Genomic DNA, 24,267 nt, shown 5'->3' with positions numbered 1-24,267 from the left:
CAGGTCCGATTGCAGACTAAACAGGAAAAAATCCAATGTAGTGTTTGTAACATTAACTTCCCCTCAACTTCTTTTCGAATATGGCTGTAGCCCCACTAGACCAGGGTATTTTTCGTTAAGCGGGCAGCTCAGATGGTAAGAACGACTGTTTCATGATTGGAGGTCAAGAGTTCGGATAGTGGTCAAACCTCAATTCATTTTCACACTCAATATTATTATTTTTTCCGGAAATCTTTCTTATTGTGTTCTTAACAATTCCGTAATGCGTATTTTTTCTTTCTTTTCAAAAATGATATATCATAGCGATAGTCGTGCTGGAAAGAAGTTCCTTATATATAGCTACAGTTTGCGTACCAGTGATAGGGAATTCAGAAATGTAACTGTAACTTTCGGACCATAGAATTATATGTATTTGTTTATTGAAACGTACTGAATATTGTTTACCATAACCATCGATTTAATAGTAAATACGTACATAACTTCCTTTACAGGTAATTTTCCTTTAATCGAGTGGACGAAATTGTCGGGTACCTTTTCACTGAAGATAAACACAACAAAAGATGGCACACCTAGTGGCAGAAAAGTTGGACTGATGATGGCAGGTATACCTGCACCACTTATTGACAGCGATGCATCACAAATACAGGTATATATTATTTTTATCCTGATGTGTACAAGAACATATGTATTTTCACTTTCATACCAGCATGAACATTGAAAAATTGCCGTTCAATCCTTATATTTATATTCTAAATATTAAGTTATTATTGATCTGAATAATGATACTAAAACTTAAATAAAGTTTGATAATGGTTCATTTCAAGATTTGCAATTCACAAATCTCAACACTGATTTTTAGTTTAGGTCTTTATATTAAGCTTATCATATGGATGATTTACGGTAATCTTGCCGTCTCTAATGTTGAACAGGATTGATTTGAAAATTACTTAATATCACTCGTATTAACAATTAGCAAAATAACTTGCTCAGATTTCAGATATCATTGAGAAGCTCTTTATTCCTCGATGTCCAACTTATTGGACCAATCCAAAACGAATAGCCATCCATCACAATATGGAGGATAATGCATCTTTGCCGCTGTTTATGAGAGGGTACCGAACAAATCAGTATCAGGCATTTTGTGGAAACTGGATATTACGTAATCCGTACTCGCTCTACGATAGTGCATATTCAAATAACCAGGGTATTGATCTTGCGATAAATCCAATGGTAAGTACCGTAAATGTACCTATCTTTTGCTCTAATTGTACAATATATAGTATAGTATAAGGTAGAATATATAACCCAGAAAGAAATGTATCTGTTCTTGTCTATTATTAATCAGTAACAGTCAATTATTCGGTAACATAATGGACAGTTACTAGCTTTAAAATAGACAGTTGCAGGTAATAAAACTAATTGGACGTATTAGCAAATGTCAAAAGAAATAAACAATAAACTTACAACGTTTGGTTGATTTCAAAACATGCAAATTTAGATATCATACAAATAATAGAAAAATATCATCCGTTTAAACTCTACCAAAACAAATTAATCAAACAAGACTGTCGTAGGTCATATTTGTTGTGCAATTAACATTTTAAGATTAAGGAAATGGAAAAAATATAGCTGAGTCAGGAACAATCTAACATATCTTCCCACACATTTATCTATACTTTGAGGTAGAACTAACTCCATAAATACTTCCTGATGAATAACAAACCATCGCTACGAGTATCGTGATCCACTCATGGAACTAGATCATTTCCTGCGACCATTGCTGGTTAAGGTGTTTATTTTGGTTAGATTTATTACCTTCCGTTTTAGAAATATGTCTTTAATTATCAGTATTCAAATTTCTTGTCATAACCATTCACTCCTGTTCCTTGATCGATATTTATCATTATCAACAAAATCATGTTGTTATTTCCTGACAATAACATGTTCTGGCTTGAAATGGCCAAACTGAACTGACTAATACATATCATGGATTCAGTGTTGTGGTACTAGGATATGAAAAACATGTGATTTTCCAAATATATTACCTTAATGTACCTGTCAAGTTAGATAACAATATATGTGCAGTGGTGCATAAAAACCAAAAGCCCATGCTGCAGTCACACAAATATCTCATCGTTGTTAACTGCATTACCGGCACATTGTTCAATAGCCATCCGTTCTTTACAACAATGTAAATAATAAATACAAAGAAGAACTGTATTTAAGTAAGTGAAACAGCCTCATACTATCGATTCCCTAAACATGTTGACAGATCTCGGCGCAACGGTCCTTGGTTTGTCTATTCTCTCACAGGAGAACTGACCGTTTTCGGCATTTCAACTGGACTTGTTGCAGCACACTCAGTTTTACTACATTATCATTTTTTAGCAAAGTAGAACATTGATTACGCGGGCCGCCTACACTATATGCAACACGTTAACAATATTCACGTTTATGATGCTCAAGGGGAACTGTACCATCCAGGAGCAAGTTCATTAACACAAAACATGCTACATTATGTCCTTTTAGACAATCTCTTTATACCTTGCTATGTCCAAAATATTGACGATTTGGATAGTGCGGGACAACAACTAAATACAACCGAACCTTGAAAACAAAAGCATTAGCAACAAAATTGCGTTTACTCTTGAACACTGCATACTATAGTCAAACTATCTTCCTACGCCAATGAACTTCACATACGCCGCGATTAGTTTCGCATTTGCCAAGAATTAGTTTCGCTATATATATTTGATTATTATGTTCACTTTGCTGAAAAAATAAATTTGTCCCCATTGCAGAGGACAAAACAGGCGAAAATTAAACAATTCCCCAGTCAATGCAATATTAATCATTTTTTGGAAATAAATTAATTAAAAATAGAATAATAAATAAACACACTGTTAATATCTATCCTGTTAAATGACTGATATTTTAACTGCCCTCCCTTCTGTTTAGCGCAAAAATCTATTTTGTTATATATCACATGAATTGGTTATATACCACTCCTACAGCGAAAGGTAGTATGAGTGGTAATATTCCCAAATTAGAATCGGAACGAATAATCCACCATATAGATATTATTATGTAATAGCTAATTATATTTGTATTCAACAGTTCTGTGTAGCAGTTAAAGGATTCTTTGAATATGTTTATATGTACTTTGACTATACTGAAGTCGATGGCAGAAGGATAAGCGGTGGAGTCAATATCGACGATATGATGAAACCGATGGATACGGAAATGTATGTGGAGGTTATTAAATATATGTCTGATGAAGTTTTTTACACATGATATAATTAATCAATAATAGAATTATGAAATTTTCCATATTTTGATAAATAGAAAGTATTAGCATCAAGCTTCATATTGTTTCACTCTCTTTATTATATAGCAGTGAAATAATATATCATGCCAGTAATTCTAGTAGTCTCTTATTCATTATATCGGAAAACAAACTACCATCCAGATATGTAATCATAATTATTTGCCTAGTGAAAGGCATTTTTAAATATATACAATTGATACGATCATGTTGTTTAACATTAACGAAATTGCATTATTAAAATAAAGATAAAATATTGTGCAACCTGCAACGACCCCTGGATACCAAGTGACAAAAAGGAAAATGCTATATTGCATAACAGCATATGGGTTTTGTGATCGATATTTCTATGTTCAATGTTCTTCATTCCGTAAGCATTCCGGGTCATAGATTAAACATACAACAATATGATTATGTACCTTTTATATAAACAAACGGTGAATGATCCATAACGAACTGTTTACATTACTGTATGAAACAGTATTATTTATTTAATGTTTTCTGTTCTTGAATACCAAATGTACAAAATATGATACATTATATTTATATCTCAGGTGGAACTATGGCTGCTACAATTTACAAAACAGCATAAAAGTGACATTTCCCGACGCAACAAACATAATTCTGCGACATTTGAACATATACTATTTAGGAGAAGTTCTTATAGATGAAGTTTATTTCGGACAGCAAGCTACAACATCGGACACAGGTCAGTCTTGTCTAATTGAATATTTACAAATGAAGACTAAGTAATATTTCTAAGGAATCTCTGATCATTTTTATATTGTTTAACTCTGTACCATGTCATAAAAACATGAAAAGTAATAAAAGTGTTTAATTAGGAACATGAAACTCGAAACTGAAAATTTGAGCATCTGAAAACTGAGGTAACTATTGACTTAAATGTCATAAATACATTGGTTATTTTTAATTTCAGTATTTCAATTAGTAGTTCATCTGATGTGCAGGAATGTTATGCTGAAATTTGATTCATGAACACTTCAGGTTGTTTTATTGTCATAGCAACAACTCATAGCTGACATCATAGCCCCATCTTTATTACAGAAGTCTTCCTCTACATCCGTGTCCTCTAACCATCTCACCCCCACCTTCACTCTAAGTTCCAAGTTCATTTATTTCTTTAAGCTTTACAGCTCATCAGTTGTGCATATATACAGTGCAACATAAAATAAACAATATTTAAACGACAACACACATGCACACCACTTCCGCGCATACTCCTAGAAGAGTAGAAATGTTTTTACACTGCTGACAATAATATAATTAATAAAAGAATAAAATTGATGATAAGGACATATGAATGTATTACTGACAAGCACTAGATACAATTGACTCTACAATTCAGTACATGTTGTCGTCTTCTGCTAGCAATTCTTACTTATTTGGTCAAATAAGCTATTTATTTTTTATTTTTTGTGGATGACAACGTTATAGATTTATACATATTTGTATATCTGATATAGACAAGTTTAATAGCTCCACTCCTAACTTAAACACAGTAATTTTAATTTCCGTAAAAGTAACATAAAGTTCCTAAACCCTAAACATTCCAATTTCAAATTGCCATATTTACATATGCCCTTCCCATTTTCCATTTACTCTATGGAAAGTCAGTCTGTAGTTACTGGAGTTACCGATTCTAAAATGTATTTTGCACTTTTAAACTTAAATCACCAGTTCAGGTAAAGCGATATACCATGATAAACCGTTGCAAAAAAAGTAAATAAAAGTAAATGGCCTTTTTAGTATTGACATTGCGGTATGTTTTCATTTATCTTTTTTATTTATTGCATTTATTTGTGTTCCTTCCAGAGGATGCATATATGAGACGACTCATCTGCTCTCCAAATGGTTACAAAATCACCGATGTTCATGTGACAAAGCACGATAATAGATACAATGTAACTCTAACACCCGTCGATGGGGGACATGGATTTCCGTTATTTACAGTCGATAACACCCAGGTAAAAGCAACATGCCTGCAGGAAATTTTATTCTTATCAAGAACAATTTTATCACTATTTTTATTTTATAAAATTGTATAAAATCAAATGAAGTATATCTAGCAATGCATATTACATTAATGTTAGTATCAGCTGCATCATTGATGATTGAATTATTTTCCCCTGATTGGAACAGTTGCCGCCAGACACAAGCATCTCTGTAGTAAGGACAGTGGAAGCATCACCTCCTTTATCAGGGACATTTGATTTGACACTGCGAGGGCAGACAATAACATGCAAGTAGACAATCTGAGACTTAAACTAGACAAAGAAGAACGTAAAATGTTAACAGGCACATATCTGCAAAAAGATAATCAGGCAATATATAAACTGTATATACTTTGCAACAAATACTGGGTTTTTTCAACATATACTAAACACTCTTATTGGCCCGGCTGGAAACGCACAGGGATGTAAATAAGGAAGGAAACCGGAGATTGAACCCGAAAAAAACTCTAAGTGGTAGGGAAGATAACCTAATAACCTCGTGAGGTACCGTAGTCTAGTGTTAGGACGCCGGGCTTGTGACCGAAGGGTTGTGGGTTCGAGTCACGTCACGGCACTGCAGTTTATTCTTGAGCAAGATACTTTACTCCGCTTGTTCCAGTCTACTCAGCTGTAAATGAGTATGTTGTTGGGCAGTGCTAGAACTGTTGAATGCTAGTTGTGAGCGCCGAAATGGCAGCACCGGCTGTATGTTCCCCAGGGAGTTGAGAAAGATATTGGCTGGGTGCAAAGGCCCTATAACCACGGATAATAATTTGTGAACCGCTTTGAGACGACCTACGAACAAGGTTGTGATAAAGCGGTATATAAGAACCTCGAATTATTATTAAAATATAATACATTTTCAAGTCATGTCGGGTAATCGAAAACCCGACCGTTTTGGTAATACGCGAGTGAGCTATCCTCTGTCCAACCCAACCACTCAAAGTATATCATATTTAACAGCTGAGCTATGCACAAAAAGACGATATCTTTGTAAACCCCGAATCTTAAAAGAGGCTTGTATACTTTGTATAAAGTGAATAACCACTCAGCCATGTTCAAATAATTCAGTGACCATCAGTTCAAGGAATATGCATCGAATACAAACATTTGTGGGAAGAGATATTTATTGCTATGCAAATATACAGAAAGTCTTGATCTTTATCAAATAGGTACCATCGTATGGCATTGCCACTATAAAACCCTACCAAATTTAGTTGGTATTCATATAGGCTATGCATGACATGGACCTATTGTTGACGTCATCATTATTATGAGGTCATAATGGTTACGTTGGATACCACTGACCCTCCCTGGGCGATGGTCGTTCTATTCATAAGACGAGCATACAAGATGCTTGCATTATTTGAACAAAATGCTGAATAATAACAAGAGTAATTGACTTTTCTATGAGATGAATAAATTCCAAAAAATGGTAAATATAAGTATTGAACTGCTTTCAGTTGATATTCATATGGCCTATGAATGCCAATTGATAGCAGTTCAATGCTTAATTAATAAACACAGAGCCCCCAGCCTATTGTATCATTCGCAACATTGTCTCGAAAACTTCAAGTAAAGGTGAGAGTACCAGCAAGATCAGGCTTACGTAAACTGATTCATTTTCAAATTCACTGTTTTTGTGGTTATATAGCTATAATGATATCTCAAACAATGAAGATTTCCATGAGATTAATCAGACAACGGTATCAAAATTGAATGACAACCCGGCGGTAGGATTTAATCATATCAAGATTTACAATAGCATATGAATTTCCATATACGATACAATACAAAAGAGATTAAACTATGGCCTTTCTTTCCCTATTCACTTACATTTGCTCCTGTGGTATATCGCTAACTTATTCGTATGCTGTACGCTTTTCAGCTAGCACAATGTTTAAGTTTTACTTCAATATGACACAATTCTGAAGAAAATTATGTTACAATTATATTGTATGATTATATTCTAAATTTGGTATTTAAGAAACATGAAAATCTACTGTTGTAAAGAAACGAAGACTTTGTCATTCAATTATATATTGTTTTTCAGCCATACCAGTCGGGCTTGACATTGATGATATGGAGGCAATCGTTCAGGAGTTTAAAGATATCGGTGTCATTAAGACTACAAATTATCATAACTATGCGCAAGACAAACGTTGGCGATTCAGCTTTGACACATATCCTGGAAATGTGGAACAAATTCAAGTAAGTAGGATCGATTGCAGTTCATCTTTATTTACATTTTAGACTCGACTTATTTTTTCTCCACTCGTAGTCATGGTAGCCAATATTGAGTTATCAGTTGGTGGATGACGATTTTACACTTAATGACCAATATCAGAACTCAATTAAGATAGAAGTAACTACTGCATCATCTATAACCGAAAAAAGAGTTCCATACAGATTTTTTTTATTTTTTTGTCTTAGAGTAAAATCGCCCATGTCAGGTTATGTACAAATGTATCTTTCAATGTTCGTGAGTTTTGCAATGATAACGTCCTGAGTTCAACACGTGCCTTTTGTCCAAACATTGAAACTTTGAACCACTATGGTTCTTTAAAATGCATTACATCATGTGATATTAATTGAGAACTTTTTATAAAACGTAAACAAATATTTCACAAGAGTGCCAGAGGTTACAAAATATGTTTTAACTTGTTGGTACCCTTTGCCTTAATCAACATCATTTCGCCTAATGTGCTCTACACGTGCATAGTGCTATATTCCACTCAGCTGTAATATGAGAATTAGAAATGTCTACCGAAGGGAAATACTTCTAGACCGATCGAATATTACGGTGTTCTTGCATAAATACATTATAGAAATGGGAATCAACACTTAGATTCAGGTCTAAAACCATTTGTATTTGTGTATATCTCATATTTGGTACGATTGTTATTGACACAAAGTTATCTATGATTGGAAACACATTTGTTACACAAATGAAATGTATTGCTAACGCATGGTTCGAAACTTTCTAACGTTTGCTTCATGCTTCAGATGAATGCTAGTTCTGTCTTTGGAATCGACCCCAGGTCAAACGTTAGAACCATAAGGGACGGAGAATACAGGATAGACCCTCTGTATGGTGAGATGCTGCAAACCGCCCACGATATACCACAGGTACAATTATGACTGCAGCTCACTACTCTAAATATATTATGTCAAACCATATACGTCATGCCTTTAGTAGGAACAGTTTTTTAGATATCCATGAGCGAAAGTAAATTACCGCCTCCGCTTCGGCTTGCTATTATAAGGTTTCTTTTTCTTTTTCTTGTATAGGTAAATGTTATGATAAATGATGTTCCCTCCAAATGTACCGGAAGTTGTACATTTGAGTGGTTGCCAAGCAGTACACCTGTCATTAACAACGCGTCTCGAGCTCAGGGTAATTATTGAGGTTACTCAATCAGAAAAAACGAATTATTAGCGAACAAATTAGTATTTCATTACGATGAAAGATACATTGCATGAGTGCTATTCGAATGCATAATTACATCATTTTAATTCCGTGTAATTTATAATGTTAACAGTTTATTGATGTGGCTGTGTATATCCGATAAGCCAAATCGAACTGTTTTGAAAATTAAATTAACAGTTAGATATGTAGTTTTAATCAGTGTTTAAGCAATAATAATGTATTTAGGTATGTTTTGTCCTGATCAAACAACAGTCACTGTTTAATCAGTGTTTAAGCAATAATCATTTATTTATGTATGTTTTGTCCTGATCAAACAACAGTCACTGTTTTAATAACTGTTTAAGCAATAATCATTTATTTATGTATGTTTTGTCCTGATCAAACAACAGTCCTCGTATGCAGTCATTTAATATATACACCAGAAATGTGAAGCATGGGTTTAAAGTCCTAGTCCATTTTATGTGTTGCAAGGTTTCAACTCTATTCGTTCGTAAACGTCATTTCCGTTTGAGACGTAATGGTTGTGCATCTCAGATATAAACATATATAACTTATATTTCTGGCATTCAAACATTTTATATATTCCCTGCGTTTCATGACAGAACCACCATTTACGACGATAGAAATTTCTGGCACAGGATTTAGTGAAACTCCGGGTAACAATAATGTTACGATAGCAGGGGTCGTGTGTAATGTCACTATGGCAACCAATGCCTTGATCACGTGTGACATCGACAAAGTACCTAGCGGTGAACACACTGTCGCCGTAGATGTACAGGGGAGCGGATTAGCCAAGTATGGAAACGGAAACGTCACAATCTCCTTCAGCATGCAAATTGATAATATCAACCCAACTAGGAGTGGATTAGGAGGTAATTTGTAACTTTAAATTCAAAAGACATTTGTACGCTTCATTCAGTCTGCATCGACTAGCTTTGTGTTGTCTATTAATTTAACACGCTAGGGAAATTTGTAAAAGGCTTCTAGTCACATTGTGTATTATAGTTTTGTAGCTTCAACGTTCAAGCAATTTTGCTGTCTATACCTTCAAGAATCGGAACACACATCCGACAGTAGTTAAATACATTAAGCATTTCCTCATTCAATATACTTGAAGTATTTCTCTTTTGAAGTGAAAATGATGTAGATGAGAAGGATAAAACTATTCAAATTGGTATAGTTCAGTTTAGACCAGTTAATTGGGTCTTTTTACCGAGAGTTCAGGTGACAACTTCAAACTTACAATAACACGTATCGACGTAATAATTCTCATCCATTATTTCACATTATAAAGGTTAGTAGTTTTGAACGGCATCGGATTATTCCAAAGATTATGCTGCTTGCACAGAATGACAACGGGATTAAGTATGGGGCAAATTGTATATGAAATTAGTTCCAATTCATTTTATTTGCCAGTGGTCTAGTCACTTCATCAGTCAAGGCAATCAACGAAATTAGCATTCAACCTGTAAAAGAATAAATAATATTGCTTCCAATGTATGTTCAAGGTTATGTGGAGCTGTCCATAACTGGATTTGGATTCAGTGAGAATTCGTCTGTGACAGTGGGAGCTCAGACCTGCGATAAACTGTTTGTGAACACAACCAATGTTATCTGTCTCATACCACCAACGGTAATTATATAATCAATTTTAAAAAGTGTGATCATAAACACTAGTTATCGGCTTGCTGGCTAGCAAAAACTCAGGACTAAATAATACAGTTTATTTGTCATACTCTGTGATCCATTCCAGGCTAAAACGTTAGGAATTATTTCGTGAAATCCTGAAATCAAATGCATTATACTACTAAAATATCTATCATAGTCAAATAGTTTATTTCGATTTATATATAGGGTAAAGTTACATTAAAGAAAGTTTTTACGCTTATAGATTTGGTGTTTTCCACCTTCTGAAAACATATTGCTGTGCAAAAAACAATGCGTATACGGTAAAAAGCACAACCATGTTATATGTTCTATTTAAGAATGTTGCGGGAACGGTACCAGTCAAGGTGGATCAGATTGGAGATCCAGTCGGACAGTTTGCGTACGAAGAATCCATTACACCCCGAGTGACGAGCATATCTCCAACTTCAACTGGTGTGTCAGGTAACCTTTCAAACAGGAAAATGTCATATAAAATAGTTCAAAATAAGACCGTATTTACCTAGTAAATTTCGGAATAATTCCAGCCATACAGTAATAACGGATGATTAATAGGCGTTTGGTTTGGGTTTTTTTATGTTAAACGTCATATTAGCAGCTAAGGAGATATGGTATTTGGAGAACGTTCGCACATATTAATAATTAACGATGGTAGTGCTTTAGTATATTTTCTTAGATCAACAAAGTACTAAAGTGTGTACAGGTCACCGGGGAATAATCTGTGTAAAAAATGTCGTTATTACAACATAACTATATCGTTACAACGAAACAACTATGTCGTTATTACGAGACAGAAAGTCATAATTATGACATAATTTTTATTGTCTCGATGACACGCTACTGTATTGTTTTTGCATGCAAAAATGAAACATTGATTCATTCTTTCCCAGAAATGTATGACAAATCATAGTTATATGATTTTTTGCACTAACGGAACCACAATAAAACAACTTATTCCCATCTCGTGATAAAAAAACACATCTCGTTTGATAAGCCGATCGCTGCCCGTAATTATGCAAAACCGTTTCATGATGAAAATAGTTAGGGTTGGTATCATATGCAGCTTATAAAGTTTTCGTAAACGACTATAGATAGTTTCATTGATTTACTACCATTTTCAGGTGGAAATGGACTCTTTATAGCTGGCCATGGATTTGGAGCAGGTGATCATGTAACATTACTGGTCGATGAAACCAAAATCGACATCACATTCTACAACAACAGCTACGCAACGGGAAATTTACCGCCCTGCTCTCCGGGGTGTCATCACATTAAATTTATAGTTGGCGATAACGGAGCCGCTTTAACACCGTAAGAACGATTTTATGCATTTTCTTAGCTCGCCTATTCGAAGAATAGGAGGGCTTATGTAATCAGCCCGGCCTCCGACTTCACCCAGTTTAAAGTTTTTGGGCAATTTTCCCCATACACACACCATACATTGTCTATTATAAAGTTAATGCATTTATTTGGAGTGTAAGCAATGTGCTGACCCATGTTTACATATTTTAGGGGCCAACAACAGCTAATTGGACTTGGTTAAAGTTTTTGGGCAGGCTTTAGGTTAAAGTTTTTGGGCATGTTTTTTTTGTGCAGTGTTGGATCACCACCATCAATACGCTGTTGACTCTTTCACATTGTCTGGTCATCTCTTCTTTTGAAATGTACAATATGATAAGGTACAGCAAAACCTCGTTATACTGCCACAATTTGTTCAAAGAAATGTAAGCATTATAAAGGGGTTTGATAATAAATTGAGGGGAAAATATAAAGAAGAACATAACTAAGGGACCTTAAAATATGTTGGTGGTAAGCGAGGTGGCAATTGAAATGACGGGCTGTACTGTACATGTGTTTCTTTTGATATTTGCTATCTTATACTAACATATATTACCAATGGGCGAGCTATGCTGTTCTCCAACAGTTCTTTTTTAATGATAAGATACACAAATAAGAATACATTGTTTATTGTATACTTTGCATGCCGTATGGCAAAATGTTTAAAATGTCGACATAATCATCAATTCTATTGGATTGCAAATGTTCGTCTATTCTTTTTAGTAAATAAATCCATTTCAAATATTCAAAAAGTAGTGAATGCATTGTGCTTCCTTGTAGCGAAAACGAACAACCATCAATCGTATGTAATCTAGAAGTGACCAGCGTCAATCCAATGTTCGGTTCTGTGTTCGGCGGTACACGTCTCACTTTAACAGGTGACGGATTTACACCAAGTGTCAGAGTCAAGGTTGGAACAAAGAACTGTGAGGTGATAACTTCGACTGAAAATCGAATAATCTGTCAGATAGAGAGAATACGAACTGTTCATAGGGTTAATAATCATGGGAATCATCCTGGTAAGTTTTTTCAAAAAAGTTCATCATTAAAGAACTTTAACAAAAATTCGGGTTTTTATTACGTAATGTGTTTATATGTCTTTAAATTTGAATGTGTGTTTTATTATCATTTTTTCTCTTTATTTATTGAATTTATTTTTCTTTATTATGTTTCTAAAACGATACAGCTACACGATTAAATGTTTTATGAATAACGTTACAAACACATCAACATTAACATACCAAACGTATTCACAAATTCGTTTTACACATATACCTCATAAAAAGGACAAACACATAAACATCAATGCAAATATTGCATGTAACGTAAAAAACAAGCAGGAATACATACAATTTTAATTTATTATCATTCCAAAAATATACTACATATTAATACATAGATTATGCTAAGGAACATGCAAGAGCAAATTATAGTGAGATATCTACTGTATAGCCATATACCTTCTGCTCTCATTCATCCATGTTTTCAATCAATATACATGTTTTCAATCAAATTTTCGCTAATAACGAAATATTCTTTATAAGATTTTGGAAAGTACTACTACTGGAATCCACAGCACGTAAAGATCCTGGTAGGCGATATCGTACGCTGGGACTGGGACTTCCCATTCTACATTACAACAATGAAACCAAAGATTGAAGAGACGTTCAATATGACGGCCAAATACGGAAAGCCGGGAGGGTTTTCGAGCGGAGGTTTTGGCACAGCTACGGGTATTAATGTTGCTTTTACTTAGCTTTTGATTAAATGACTACTACCACATCAACATAGATGAGAAACACATCCATATTATATATAAAACGTGTAACGGTTTCGTTCTCATCGCTAGAACGGAACAGCCTTGCAAATGTGATCCTTTGTTCATATCCACTTTTAGATTTATTTCTGTTATGGGATGTTGTGCCCTTTAGCGTGTCGTTTTTAACAACATATCATAAAATGATGCCTCTTTTCATTTTTATAATAAGGTTAGCAAAAAATTGTCCGGGGATATCGTCATTACTATTTTACCTTGCATAATTAGACTTGATAGGCAAGTACATCTTGGGTTTGTGGTTTCAAGTAAGAAAAGTAGGTCACTGTGACCTATGCTTTTACCTCAACCTTTGAAAAAATATGTCTGGGACATATTTTCTGTACCATTTCACTTGGTACAACCAGATTTGGTATGGAAGTACATCTTGAGATGGTGAAATGACAAGTATAAAAAGTAGGTCATTGGAACCTATGTTTTTTTATAGTCTTTTACCTAGACATCGGGATAAATATAAAGGTCACGACCACTATCACTGCAAATGCGTGCACATATATGAATGAATTGTGGGTTTTAACGTACAAGCATGAATCATTACCTGCATATAAATGGGAATAAAAAAAAATATATGCACAAGTGTGGAGCAACTAGTTAACTAATTTTAGCTCCTGCCACCGTTTTAACATTAAATATTCGAAACTTACAAAAAAGGTGTAATGCATGCGTAAAGCTCAATTCTACAAATACAGTTTTAATGCTGTCTTTGAATATTTCATCCAGAATGCTAATGTAGTCAATATTATTGTATATATCTTCTTGTTTGTTTTTGTTAGGTGACAAAAATGCTGGGTCAGAATAATTTTATTTCTATATATATATATCATTGATGAGATCGATGTTCATATGAAATGTTCATAGTATAATTATATATAAAATATATGCTGTAACATTGAATTTAAAAAAACAAAAAACAAAAAATCAGAATCAGAATCGGGGCAAAATAGGCCTGCTGTATACTACTGTACATATTAAGAGGCGGTTAATGTTGTCCCGCTCCCCCTTCAGAATTGAAATTTTCCTCTGTGCTTTCCTATGGAACATTGAAGAAACCAAAACGCATCTGCTGTCCCCATTGCAACATTGACCCTAAAACAATCTTTAATATAAAAACAAGTCAGTTTGTTGGGCATCACATGAAATGTCAAAAAGAAAAAATACACTGATGACTCACTATATATATTTTGATGCAACATTTTGTTTCCTTAACATTGAGTTTGTAGTGTTTTCATAATATGAATAAATGTTCGATAGTGATGACAGCTAAATCCTTCGATTTTCGAGTGGTTTGTCAGGTGTGGAAGAGGCCCCGTATAGATTTGTTCGCCACTGCATAGGACAATCGAATGCAAGTTTTCGTCTCTCCAGTCAAACATCCGAAGGCTTGAGCAGTTCTCTTGGTCAACAAGTAAGGAAGAGTGCTTCAGAAGATATCTGAGGCAGCCTAAATTTCCAGTCTCTTCTGGTGTCAAGGCTAATGACTTTTCCACTGAAAATTAATTTCCTTTAGCAGCTTTGTTCCATGACGATGTACTCACGCCTGAGATCATCCACGCGTGGAGACCAACTTAGAGGGCCTCGATCAGACAGTTTTTTTCTCAAATCGCGTCTTCCGGCATCTCAAAATCAGTCAGGTCTTCCCCTCCTGCTGTCTACCAATTCTGATGGGAAATGTTCTGTGATTGTTTTGTTAGCATTTGTTTAATCCGGTCAAGCCGTTTGTACAAGTGAGTACCGACTTTCAATTGCTGTTCCGGGATCGCAACATTGTTCCTTGTACTATAGCTGGTTATTTATACCGCAACAACCTGAGCGCTGTCTTTTCGAGGCAGACTTGAGCTGGGCAGTGGTGTTACCGTTATGCCTTTAATTCTGGGCATTGGCTTCGACAGGCATAATGATAGTCAGCTGGCTCCTCTGTGGAAGTTGACCTTCGTGCTTGAGTCGTTGATGAAGATACCTTATGAGCCTTTAAGGTCTCGCTAACTAAAATTCCTACCTTCAAGTCTGACTTCTGTATTGCCCGGGCTTCTGGAGGTTGGAATGATATCCATGGTTTATCTTCTCATCACTCATGTTGTCGCTGGTCAAATAATTGACCTGTACCATACAATATTTTATCAAGTCTTTTTAGATAAGAGTCGGGTTCCTGGGTCTTCGCCGAACCCATTAAGATTCCATCTCTGGCATACATTGTAGATCTTGACGAGCTGGTGAGATTGCTTTGTCCGATACGGACAAAGCAACCTCACCAGCTCGTCAAGATCTACATGGGCGCTGCCGATCAAGCAAGTATGATCAGTGAGATCAGTGAGTGTTGAAGAGTTCAGCACCCTCGAAGTGTCATTGGTCTTTATGGTTCTTTCTTTAAGGCCATGCCTGCTATCTTTGACAATTACTAACCAGCAACTAACTCATTCAAATGGCCTTTATCCTGTTGGTTCGATGGTTGTGGCATAATCGGTTGCTTTACCTCCCAGGTAATTTGGGCCCCGTGAGACTTTTAAATTCATATGCTATCAGGCATATTGATTGTATACCCTCTCGTGTCATGGGGAAATTTACACCACTTCTTAAAATATTTGGGGCATTTTTGGGAGAGTTTTTTCAGGAGTTGTCCTGTCAGTCGATTCAGGACAATTTTTTAAATTAAATTGGGTGTTTTTATTGTAAAACCAATTTCATGATGTGATATTTACTATAACTTTTCTTTAGTCCCATCATGTACTCCTCCCCTTTCCTCCTAAACATGACGGTCCAGTGGCGCCAAAGATGGAATAAGAGGGAAAACAGCGATATAGTTCCATAAAATCCAGATTATCAAAATACGAAGTAAAAAAAATCAGAATATTTTTCAAAATAATAAATTTGTATTTTAAGTGACCATTTTAAAGGTTAATAACGTGTGTTTAGGCAATATTTCCAGTTGTATCATGAATCAACCCTGCAGCTGTAATGAAAACATTTGTATGGTGCCAGGTCAAAATGATTGTCATAAATTTTAACGCGAGGTCGATGAGTATTTTGTTAAAGTTTTTACTTTGCTGCCTCAACATACCTTCAATAATCTCTAAGCAGACTATTTCTGGGTAATTTTGGATGTGGATTATCGGATGTCTAATTCAAATAGAAAAAAATAATATATACCCAATTAAAGAGTACCTGTCAAAATATTTTAGCTGACTCAGTATTTATCTATTTGTTAGATTTAAAAGCAAAAACCACTTCTTCCACTTCCAATTTCTACATTCATTTCATTGAATGTTTAATGTTGTCTTTTTATGGCGGCCATATTGTAAAATGCCCACTACTTCTGATAGAAATAATTTGAGTGGGAGCATATTTAAAAATAATCAGGATAGGAATCCAAAATTGTATGGAAAGTGTCCTGCTTGTACGTGAAAACCAACAATTCAGTTACAAATCCGCCTCGCTAATAATATTGGTTATTAACTTATTTTTGTAAAAGGTTGTCGAATGAACTAGGCTCGTTAAGATCGTATGCCATTATTGAAATGATAGATCTGTTTTGATTTGAACTGCTGTTCCTCGATCGGCTTTAAATCTAAACGATTCTTCTTTTTTAAACATTTAAAAGTTATATGAGATCTGTTGATTGCAATTGCAGGATTTTATTCCCATGAATTCAGTAAAGCAGGGACGTTTTATTACTGGAGCGGCCTCGTTGATGAGTACAGTACCACGTGGTTCCATGGGTCTGTAGTAGTCGAAGAAAGAACATCCTATCTCGCTGACGTCACTGTAACACTGGGCGGTTTCGAGGCTATCTATAACCTAGCTAACACTACGACAAACTTAGGTTTGTAAATTCAAAACCATACTTTGAAATCAAAAGTGGTTAATAGAATGTTTATACAAAGTGCTTTTAATGTGTAAAGAACGAAATCCTACAATTGGGCAAAATGGCTTCGGATGCCAAATTTCTTTCCACTTGTTTATTTTTATTTAAAGCATTCCATTTATATTAATGATGAATGAGGATTGATCTAACCCGCAAAACCTACGAATTCATTGTTCCTAAGAAATCATAGAAGTTTGAAATGCTGGCTGTATCTGAAACGAAACCAGTGCTTAATATGTGTTTTGTGACATAGGTTGTTTGAAGATACTACACATATGTTAACATTTGCAGATATACGGCACTAAAAAGACTTTAATACATTTCAAGTTATGAATAGTTTTAATATATATACATATATTAACACTTCTATAAAAGAAACAGTCACCATATGTTTTGTACTTGTAGACGCCAGGACGTGTTCTGATACAACAACTTCCAGAGACAATTGTTCTCATCCTCTCCCAGTCAATACCACGAATATCACAAATTTTAAGTTCGCATTCTGGATATGCGTATCGCCGGTCGTCTACAAAATCAGTCGTCAAAACGGTACCACGAATGACAAGGTATTAATATCAGGTGACGGGTTCTCCAGTTCCGGTTGCGCGAATAACGTTTCATTCGGAGACTATAAATGTAAGGTGTCATCCAGTTCAGTATCCTCTCTTATATGTAGCATTGACCCTGAGAACAAACCACGAATCGGTCGACCGCAATTTCTTGACTTCCTGGTGGACAATCTGGGTTATGCTCATGTGAACGAAGATAAAGACATTCTTAAATCGTTTGCATTGTTTCCGTTAGTAAATCAAATTTCCCCTGTGAATGGATCTCGGGGTGGCCATACACGACTAACAATATCAGGTACCGGATTTGGAGACGGAACCCTTAGCAACATGACGGAAGTTATCGTCGGTGGTTATCCATGTGATATAGTATCGAGTTCGTACACGCAAATCGTATGTTTTACGCCGAGGTCCTCTGCTGGGCTGCGCGAGGTGTCCGTTACTATCCTAACAGACGCAAATTTGAGGATTCCTGCTAGATGTGATACATCGTGTTATTTTAAGTATGACGACGCAATGTCTCCGATTGTAACTAATATCAGCCCTACCTCCATAACGGGTGAAAACATAACCACAATCGCAATTGATGGTACGGAATTTGGAGACGAAATACAAAATGTCAATGTGATCATGACGTCATCAGAAACGCATCCGTGTCTAGTTACAAACGTATCATTTTCACAGATTGTTTGTACGTTAACCAATTTACCAGTAGGTGAAAATTTAGCTGTGGTAGATATTTTTGAGGAGGGAAGGGCACTTCATCCAAATCAGAATGTTATTGTTGAAAGCGTGGCAACGATATCAAACATTTCGCCAGCAGAAGGGAGCATATACGGCGGAACTGATGTCACGGTCACCGGTAATGGCTTCCTGTCTGACGTAAGTATGCAAATCAATGGATCACCATGTAGAGTGACATATAGAACACTGAGGTCCGTAGTTTTTACAACTGTAGCTCATCCAATTGGAAGTGAAGTGTTGGCTATCTTGTCTAACGGGGTGGCATACCCCTACCAAACTTTTAACTTCACTGAAGATGCATCTCCTAGAATAATTGCTATACATCCTTCGTCTGGAATGAGTGGACAGAACATCACCATCACCGGCTTCCATCTTGGAAAAAAGTTAAACCAAACGCGTGTTTTGATAGGAGGCAATATATGTACTTTAACTGCTGTCGAAGACACGGAAATCAACTGTACTGTCGGGAATCTGCGCGCGGGGACATACACCTTGCACGTTAATGTACAAGATTTCGGAAATTCTAATACTGATGTGACATTTAAAATCAACATGTCAGCAATGGCTATTACTCCAAGCTCAGGTAAGATGAATTGACATGATGAGATCTGTTTATGCCCTTCCCACATTATCTGTGTAATGAACGTCTGTACCGTTGTCTCTTCTGCTGTTTTATCCGCATTTGATAGTGTGATGAGCTGTATCCAACAATCTGTCTTATCTCGATATGAACGTTTGTCATAGCATAAATAATGGTAGTATGAATACATTTCAGATTGTTTTGTTCTTCAGTTAAATCCTGTGTGATCTTCGTACTCTGCTTTGTAAGTCTTCGTGAGGAACTTTAGACTTTGCGTTTAGCTCCATGTCTCTGATGTCGTTGGTTCACAGTCTCCAAACTTTAAATGCATTCAGTAAGAATTCGTCAATTTAAATGCTAACTTGAAAGTGACAAATTCAATGAAGTGCGCTACCACTTCATGTTAGATTTGTTCGAGTCAGCTGTTCAATACTTACATTGCATTCTTTGTTTTTGTTTTATTCGTTCATTTGTTTGTTTTTTAATATCGATTTCATTGAAAAGTAAATGTTGTTTAATGAATAAAATAGCCTAATTTACTGGAGGGTATCCAAATTAACAACTTTGACGGCATGGCAATGGTGACGTCAACAAGTGGGCCATAGCATTCAAAGTTAAAATGACCGCAATAAAATCTATCGTTTTGAGGAGTACTACACAGTTCAGTGGTATGCAGGTCACTATGATCTAAAGATTTCCCTTTTTACTGCATTTCTTTAGAATTTCTGTATGTTTCAAAACATTTTCTAGTTTCTTTGTTGCCCTTCATATGACTTTTGATGTAACATCTAGTAATACATAAATAATGCAATTTCCCAGGTAGTTTAGCCGGAAGCCAAACAGTCACTATACTCGGTACAGGATTTGACGACGAAATGGAGGTTACCATCTGTGATCGTATCTGCAACAAGTCACTGTCACATAAAACAGAGTCAACACAACATGTATGCGATACGCCACCCTCATCAGGTACAATATCTAATAAGTTTAATCGTTTCATATTTTCAAAACTCAGCACACATAACTCAGCTCATTACTATTTCTTAACAGAAATACGCCTTTTATGTTGAATGGTATGTGCAAATATAAATACTGCGATATGGTCTAAGTAAATAAATTGCATCAACTTATGTCCTTACCAACAAGTGGGATTAATATGTTTATAGGGTTTTTTGTAACTGTGGTAAAAAGAAAATACATTTCAAAGTTTTGGACATATCTTATTAAAGGCATTAATGAGGTCATCACTTATCCAATATTTACATTGTGATCATTGGAAAAGGTTGCTATTCCTTTCTTAAGCATTACATTTAAACATATTAGATCATAGGTACTATTTTGTTTATTCTGATTATGATGAACAGGATCTTCACTTATGAACTGTAATGTTCATGTAACTGTCAACAAAGTGACTGAAACACTGACGGATGTTTACACCTACGATCCAGCGCTGACGCCAGTCATTGATGACGTCATACCTAAACGTGGAGGCACCCAAGGTGGAACCCGAATTACAATATCCGGGTTCAATTTCGGGTAACAATAATATTCTTTTCAATAAACAACACAACTTATCTGTAGTTTATTATCAATGATTCATATTTTTTATTTGGATTAGCTGGCAAATTGATAAACCACTAAAACCGTCTAACAAAGCGCTGATATTATAGCTTAACCTGGAACTCTGCACTTGGGTCCAATTTTGAGTAGATAGACAACCAGGTTTTGTATATTATATATGTTTCATAGGTTTTGGATAAGATAGCTTAGCGCACAGCCCTGCTGTATCTTTATCATATTACGGCATAAGGAAATGAACTTATTCTAACAGTGTATTTTCCAGATCAACACAAGAAAAAATTGAGGATTGCGAGTCTTCAGTGACGATCGCTGGAACTTTGTGTAACATCACATCGTGGACAAACACACGGATAGTCTGCGTGACAGAGGCTCATTCGGGGTCGGAACGAGCTTTTGTCAAACTTGAAACGGGATGTAATGGAAAGGCGGACGAGGTACATTTTTAAGATAGGCAACAGTTTTATCTTTTTAACTGAATTTAGTCAAATTTGGAATGTGTCTAAATTGTCATACATTTAAGTTATCACAATTCTTAAGTGTGATTTCTTATTTTGTAGGCAAAAGCGGGATTCCATTTTGTGGACGTGTGGTCTTCTGTGTATACGTGGGGAGGGGCGGAACTTGGTCTACCTACGGCCGGAGACATCGTGGTCATCCAAAAGGGACAGACAATTGTGTTTGATACAAACACGCCGGTCCTCAAAATGCTCGTCATACAAGGCAATATATAAAAATATATTAAAGAGAATTTGTATAACCAATGGGTATTGTTCTTATACGCTCGTCTTCCAACGGGTCGTATTAAGGTATGGGCTGCATTGTCCGATGCCCGGCCGTCCGTCCGTTAACTTTTCTTGGTCATCGCCATCTTGCCTTCATTCATAAACATATATTGATTAAACTTGGTACACATATTACATACCAATATAGCTCAAACGACTTTGCATTTCAGAAGTTTACCTGCATTTTTTTGTTGGAGTTATGCCCCTTGTATTGCCAAATAATGGCATTGTGTAGTAGATGGAAGAACTTTTTTTATTCTTTAATCAATTCCTTTCAAAGTTTGTACGGTAATGCTAGAAGCAATAATGTTCAACATATATTACGGATTTTTCTGTCGAGTTTCGACTTTCTGAGTTTTGGCATATCACGCTTGACATAGCAACGCTGTTCATCGTTTTTGCCGTTTACTTTTGCTTGTTTACGCGATATTATTGTCAAACAAGGGCATTCCGTCGAAAATGCAAGAACTTTGTAATTATTTGTTTACTTCCTTTCCAATTTAGTAATAGCAATATTGACCATGAAAGTGTAATTCTGAAACACTAAATAGTTTGCGCCATAAACACAGTAAATGCATGGTAAGGTCACAGTCACCAACAAAACGGTGGTAGTTAACACATTTATATAATGTGTCACTAACTGCTTCCAATATATCAATACCCTTCCGAGGGTCTGACGGGCGTATCATGCGTCTACTCGTGGTGCTATTGCTGTATATGATCTTCTTGATGAAATATATTTAACATTCCTCAAAATAACATTCAAGTGATTTCTATCAAAGATTTTAATATTTTCAGTATGCTTCACAACCAAATATAAGTTCGCTTACCACCAGAATACAGATAGACTCAGTCATGACACATATTCCGGTTTTTGCAGGAGGAGAACTCGTATTTGATGAAACAGATGTGGAACTTCAGGCAGAAAACATATTGATTACGGATGGCGGTCTGCTACAGGTATGAATCTGTTTCTGAGACAGATTATGAATACAATGCACAAGTACTTTTACCGGGCCAAAACATCCAAATGTAAGACATATTATCTTTCATACGTAAGACATTTTTTAATTAAAATGTGATATTAAAAAAACGGAAATCAAACGAACTAAACAAAACAAAACAAGGGGCTATCGGAGAGTGATCCAAACCGCAACTCGAGCAGAGAATTGATAAAAAGTGTTGTAAACTGCGAACAAAGTAAATATTTACTTGCAAACCTGAGAACCGATAAAAGGAGAATAAGAAGAGGTGTTCTCACTATGTAAATCTAGGTCAAATCAAAGTAATTTCAAATTATCCAAATAGAAGGAAAGAAATAATTGTCAAAATGAAGGAAAACTGAAACAAATGAGACATTTCTGTTGAAGGTTGGTACAGAAGAAGAGCCGTTCCAGCACAAAGCAATAATTACATTGCATGGTCATCACAGATCAAAGGAACTGCCAATATATGGAACAAAAGCGATCATCGTCCGGGAGGGGACACTTGACCTACACGGTATTGTGTTGTAGTGGTGTTTCATGTCAACTTATTTATGCTATCACATTGACAGTCGAAATCACAATAAACAAGATAGCATGTCATAGCAAATGACCATTGGGTTTTCTTCGGTCCCTAGTCTTAGACGTAATTATTTACATAAACAGTCTATTTTTCGTTGTATAGGCCTATGCTTATTACAAATATTTAAAAACAAATAAAGAGCTAAATAAGATCAATGTAAAAGTTAGGAATACAATGTAAGGAAGCATTTATCTAAAATACTTAAGAAAGTCGATTTAGAAATCAATCAAAATAAACATTTTTACTACACTATATGATCATATCGTCCATGGAATATTGATCACCAACAGTGATTTACTTAATATTTTTTAAATGTTACAATAGATTCGGTCTGAATTAAAATCGATATACTCGAATTGAATTCATAGTATATTGTCATTAAATATTAACTTTTTAAGTGGATGAAATGATTGACAAATACCACTTCTATTTCAATAAGGTTTTTTTCTTTATTTCAGGAGCGCATATACCTATCACCTGGACAAAGTTGACACAATCCACCGCTGTTGGGGATACACAAATACAACTTAAAAACGAGGTCACCTGGCAGGAAGGCGATCAGATTATAATTTCAACCACAGGGGGTATCGACTCCCAGTCTGAGACCGAGGTTTTGTCTATAGCTTCAGTGGCTGCGGACAATAAAATAATCACACTTAACAACGCTCTAACAAACCCTCATCTCGGTAATTATGAACATGAATATCAGTTTAGCGCGGAAGTGGCCTTGCTGACACGTAATGTGGTTATAAGAGGGTACAGTGACCTGCAGTGGATAGCGGAAATCAAAGCGTGTCCAGATGGTTTTGATTCAGGTTTGTTATCAAAGATGTCCTAAAATATTAATCACGAAAAGTAAATGCTTCCGTTTTCAAATGTTCTCATTAAGTTATTGTTTTTCTTTAGTTTGATACAGTTATCATACATGCAATTTATTAAAAAGCGTAAAACTATCATCAGTGGCAAGTGGAAATGCAAACAAGCC

General features: G+C 35.5%; 1 protein-coding gene across 1 annotated transcript in view; it reads left to right on the top strand.

Moving 5' to 3' along the window:
• The window catches only part of LOC110453341 (fibrocystin-L-like), a 43,443-nt gene that overhangs the window by 18,340 nt on the left and 836 nt on the right, over positions 1–24,267 (top strand). The window contains exons 19-42 of the mRNA XM_021502253.1: positions 492–646; positions 991–1,230; positions 3,118–3,245; positions 3,880–4,034; positions 5,159–5,310; positions 5,486–5,585; positions 7,391–7,548; positions 8,344–8,466; positions 8,629–8,734; positions 9,370–9,639; positions 10,276–10,400; positions 10,753–10,876; positions 11,554–11,743; positions 12,551–12,789; positions 13,315–13,503; positions 17,230–17,421; positions 17,869–19,356; positions 20,173–20,322; positions 20,718–20,889; positions 21,197–21,368; positions 21,492–21,654; positions 22,597–22,676; positions 23,087–23,216; positions 23,741–24,097. Of these exons, the coding sequence (XP_021357928.1) occupies positions 492–646; positions 991–1,230; positions 3,118–3,245; positions 3,880–4,034; positions 5,159–5,310; positions 5,486–5,585; positions 7,391–7,548; positions 8,344–8,466; positions 8,629–8,734; positions 9,370–9,639; positions 10,276–10,400; positions 10,753–10,876; positions 11,554–11,743; positions 12,551–12,789; positions 13,315–13,503; positions 17,230–17,421; positions 17,869–19,356; positions 20,173–20,322; positions 20,718–20,889; positions 21,197–21,368; positions 21,492–21,654; positions 22,597–22,676; positions 23,087–23,216; positions 23,741–24,097 (5,358 nt within the window). The remainder of the gene's footprint in view (positions 1–491; positions 647–990; positions 1,231–3,117; positions 3,246–3,879; positions 4,035–5,158; positions 5,311–5,485; positions 5,586–7,390; positions 7,549–8,343; positions 8,467–8,628; positions 8,735–9,369; positions 9,640–10,275; positions 10,401–10,752; positions 10,877–11,553; positions 11,744–12,550; positions 12,790–13,314; positions 13,504–17,229; positions 17,422–17,868; positions 19,357–20,172; positions 20,323–20,717; positions 20,890–21,196; positions 21,369–21,491; positions 21,655–22,596; positions 22,677–23,086; positions 23,217–23,740; positions 24,098–24,267) is intronic.

Source organism: Mizuhopecten yessoensis, unplaced genomic scaffold (genome assembly GCF_002113885.1).
Source record: "Mizuhopecten yessoensis strain PY_sf001 unplaced genomic scaffold, ASM211388v2 scaffold7281, whole genome shotgun sequence".
NCBI classification, from domain to species: Eukaryota; Metazoa; Mollusca; class Bivalvia; order Pectinida; family Pectinidae; genus Mizuhopecten; species Mizuhopecten yessoensis.
Note: the sequence above shows the minus strand (reverse complement) of the source record. Positions and strands in the feature narration are given on the sequence as shown.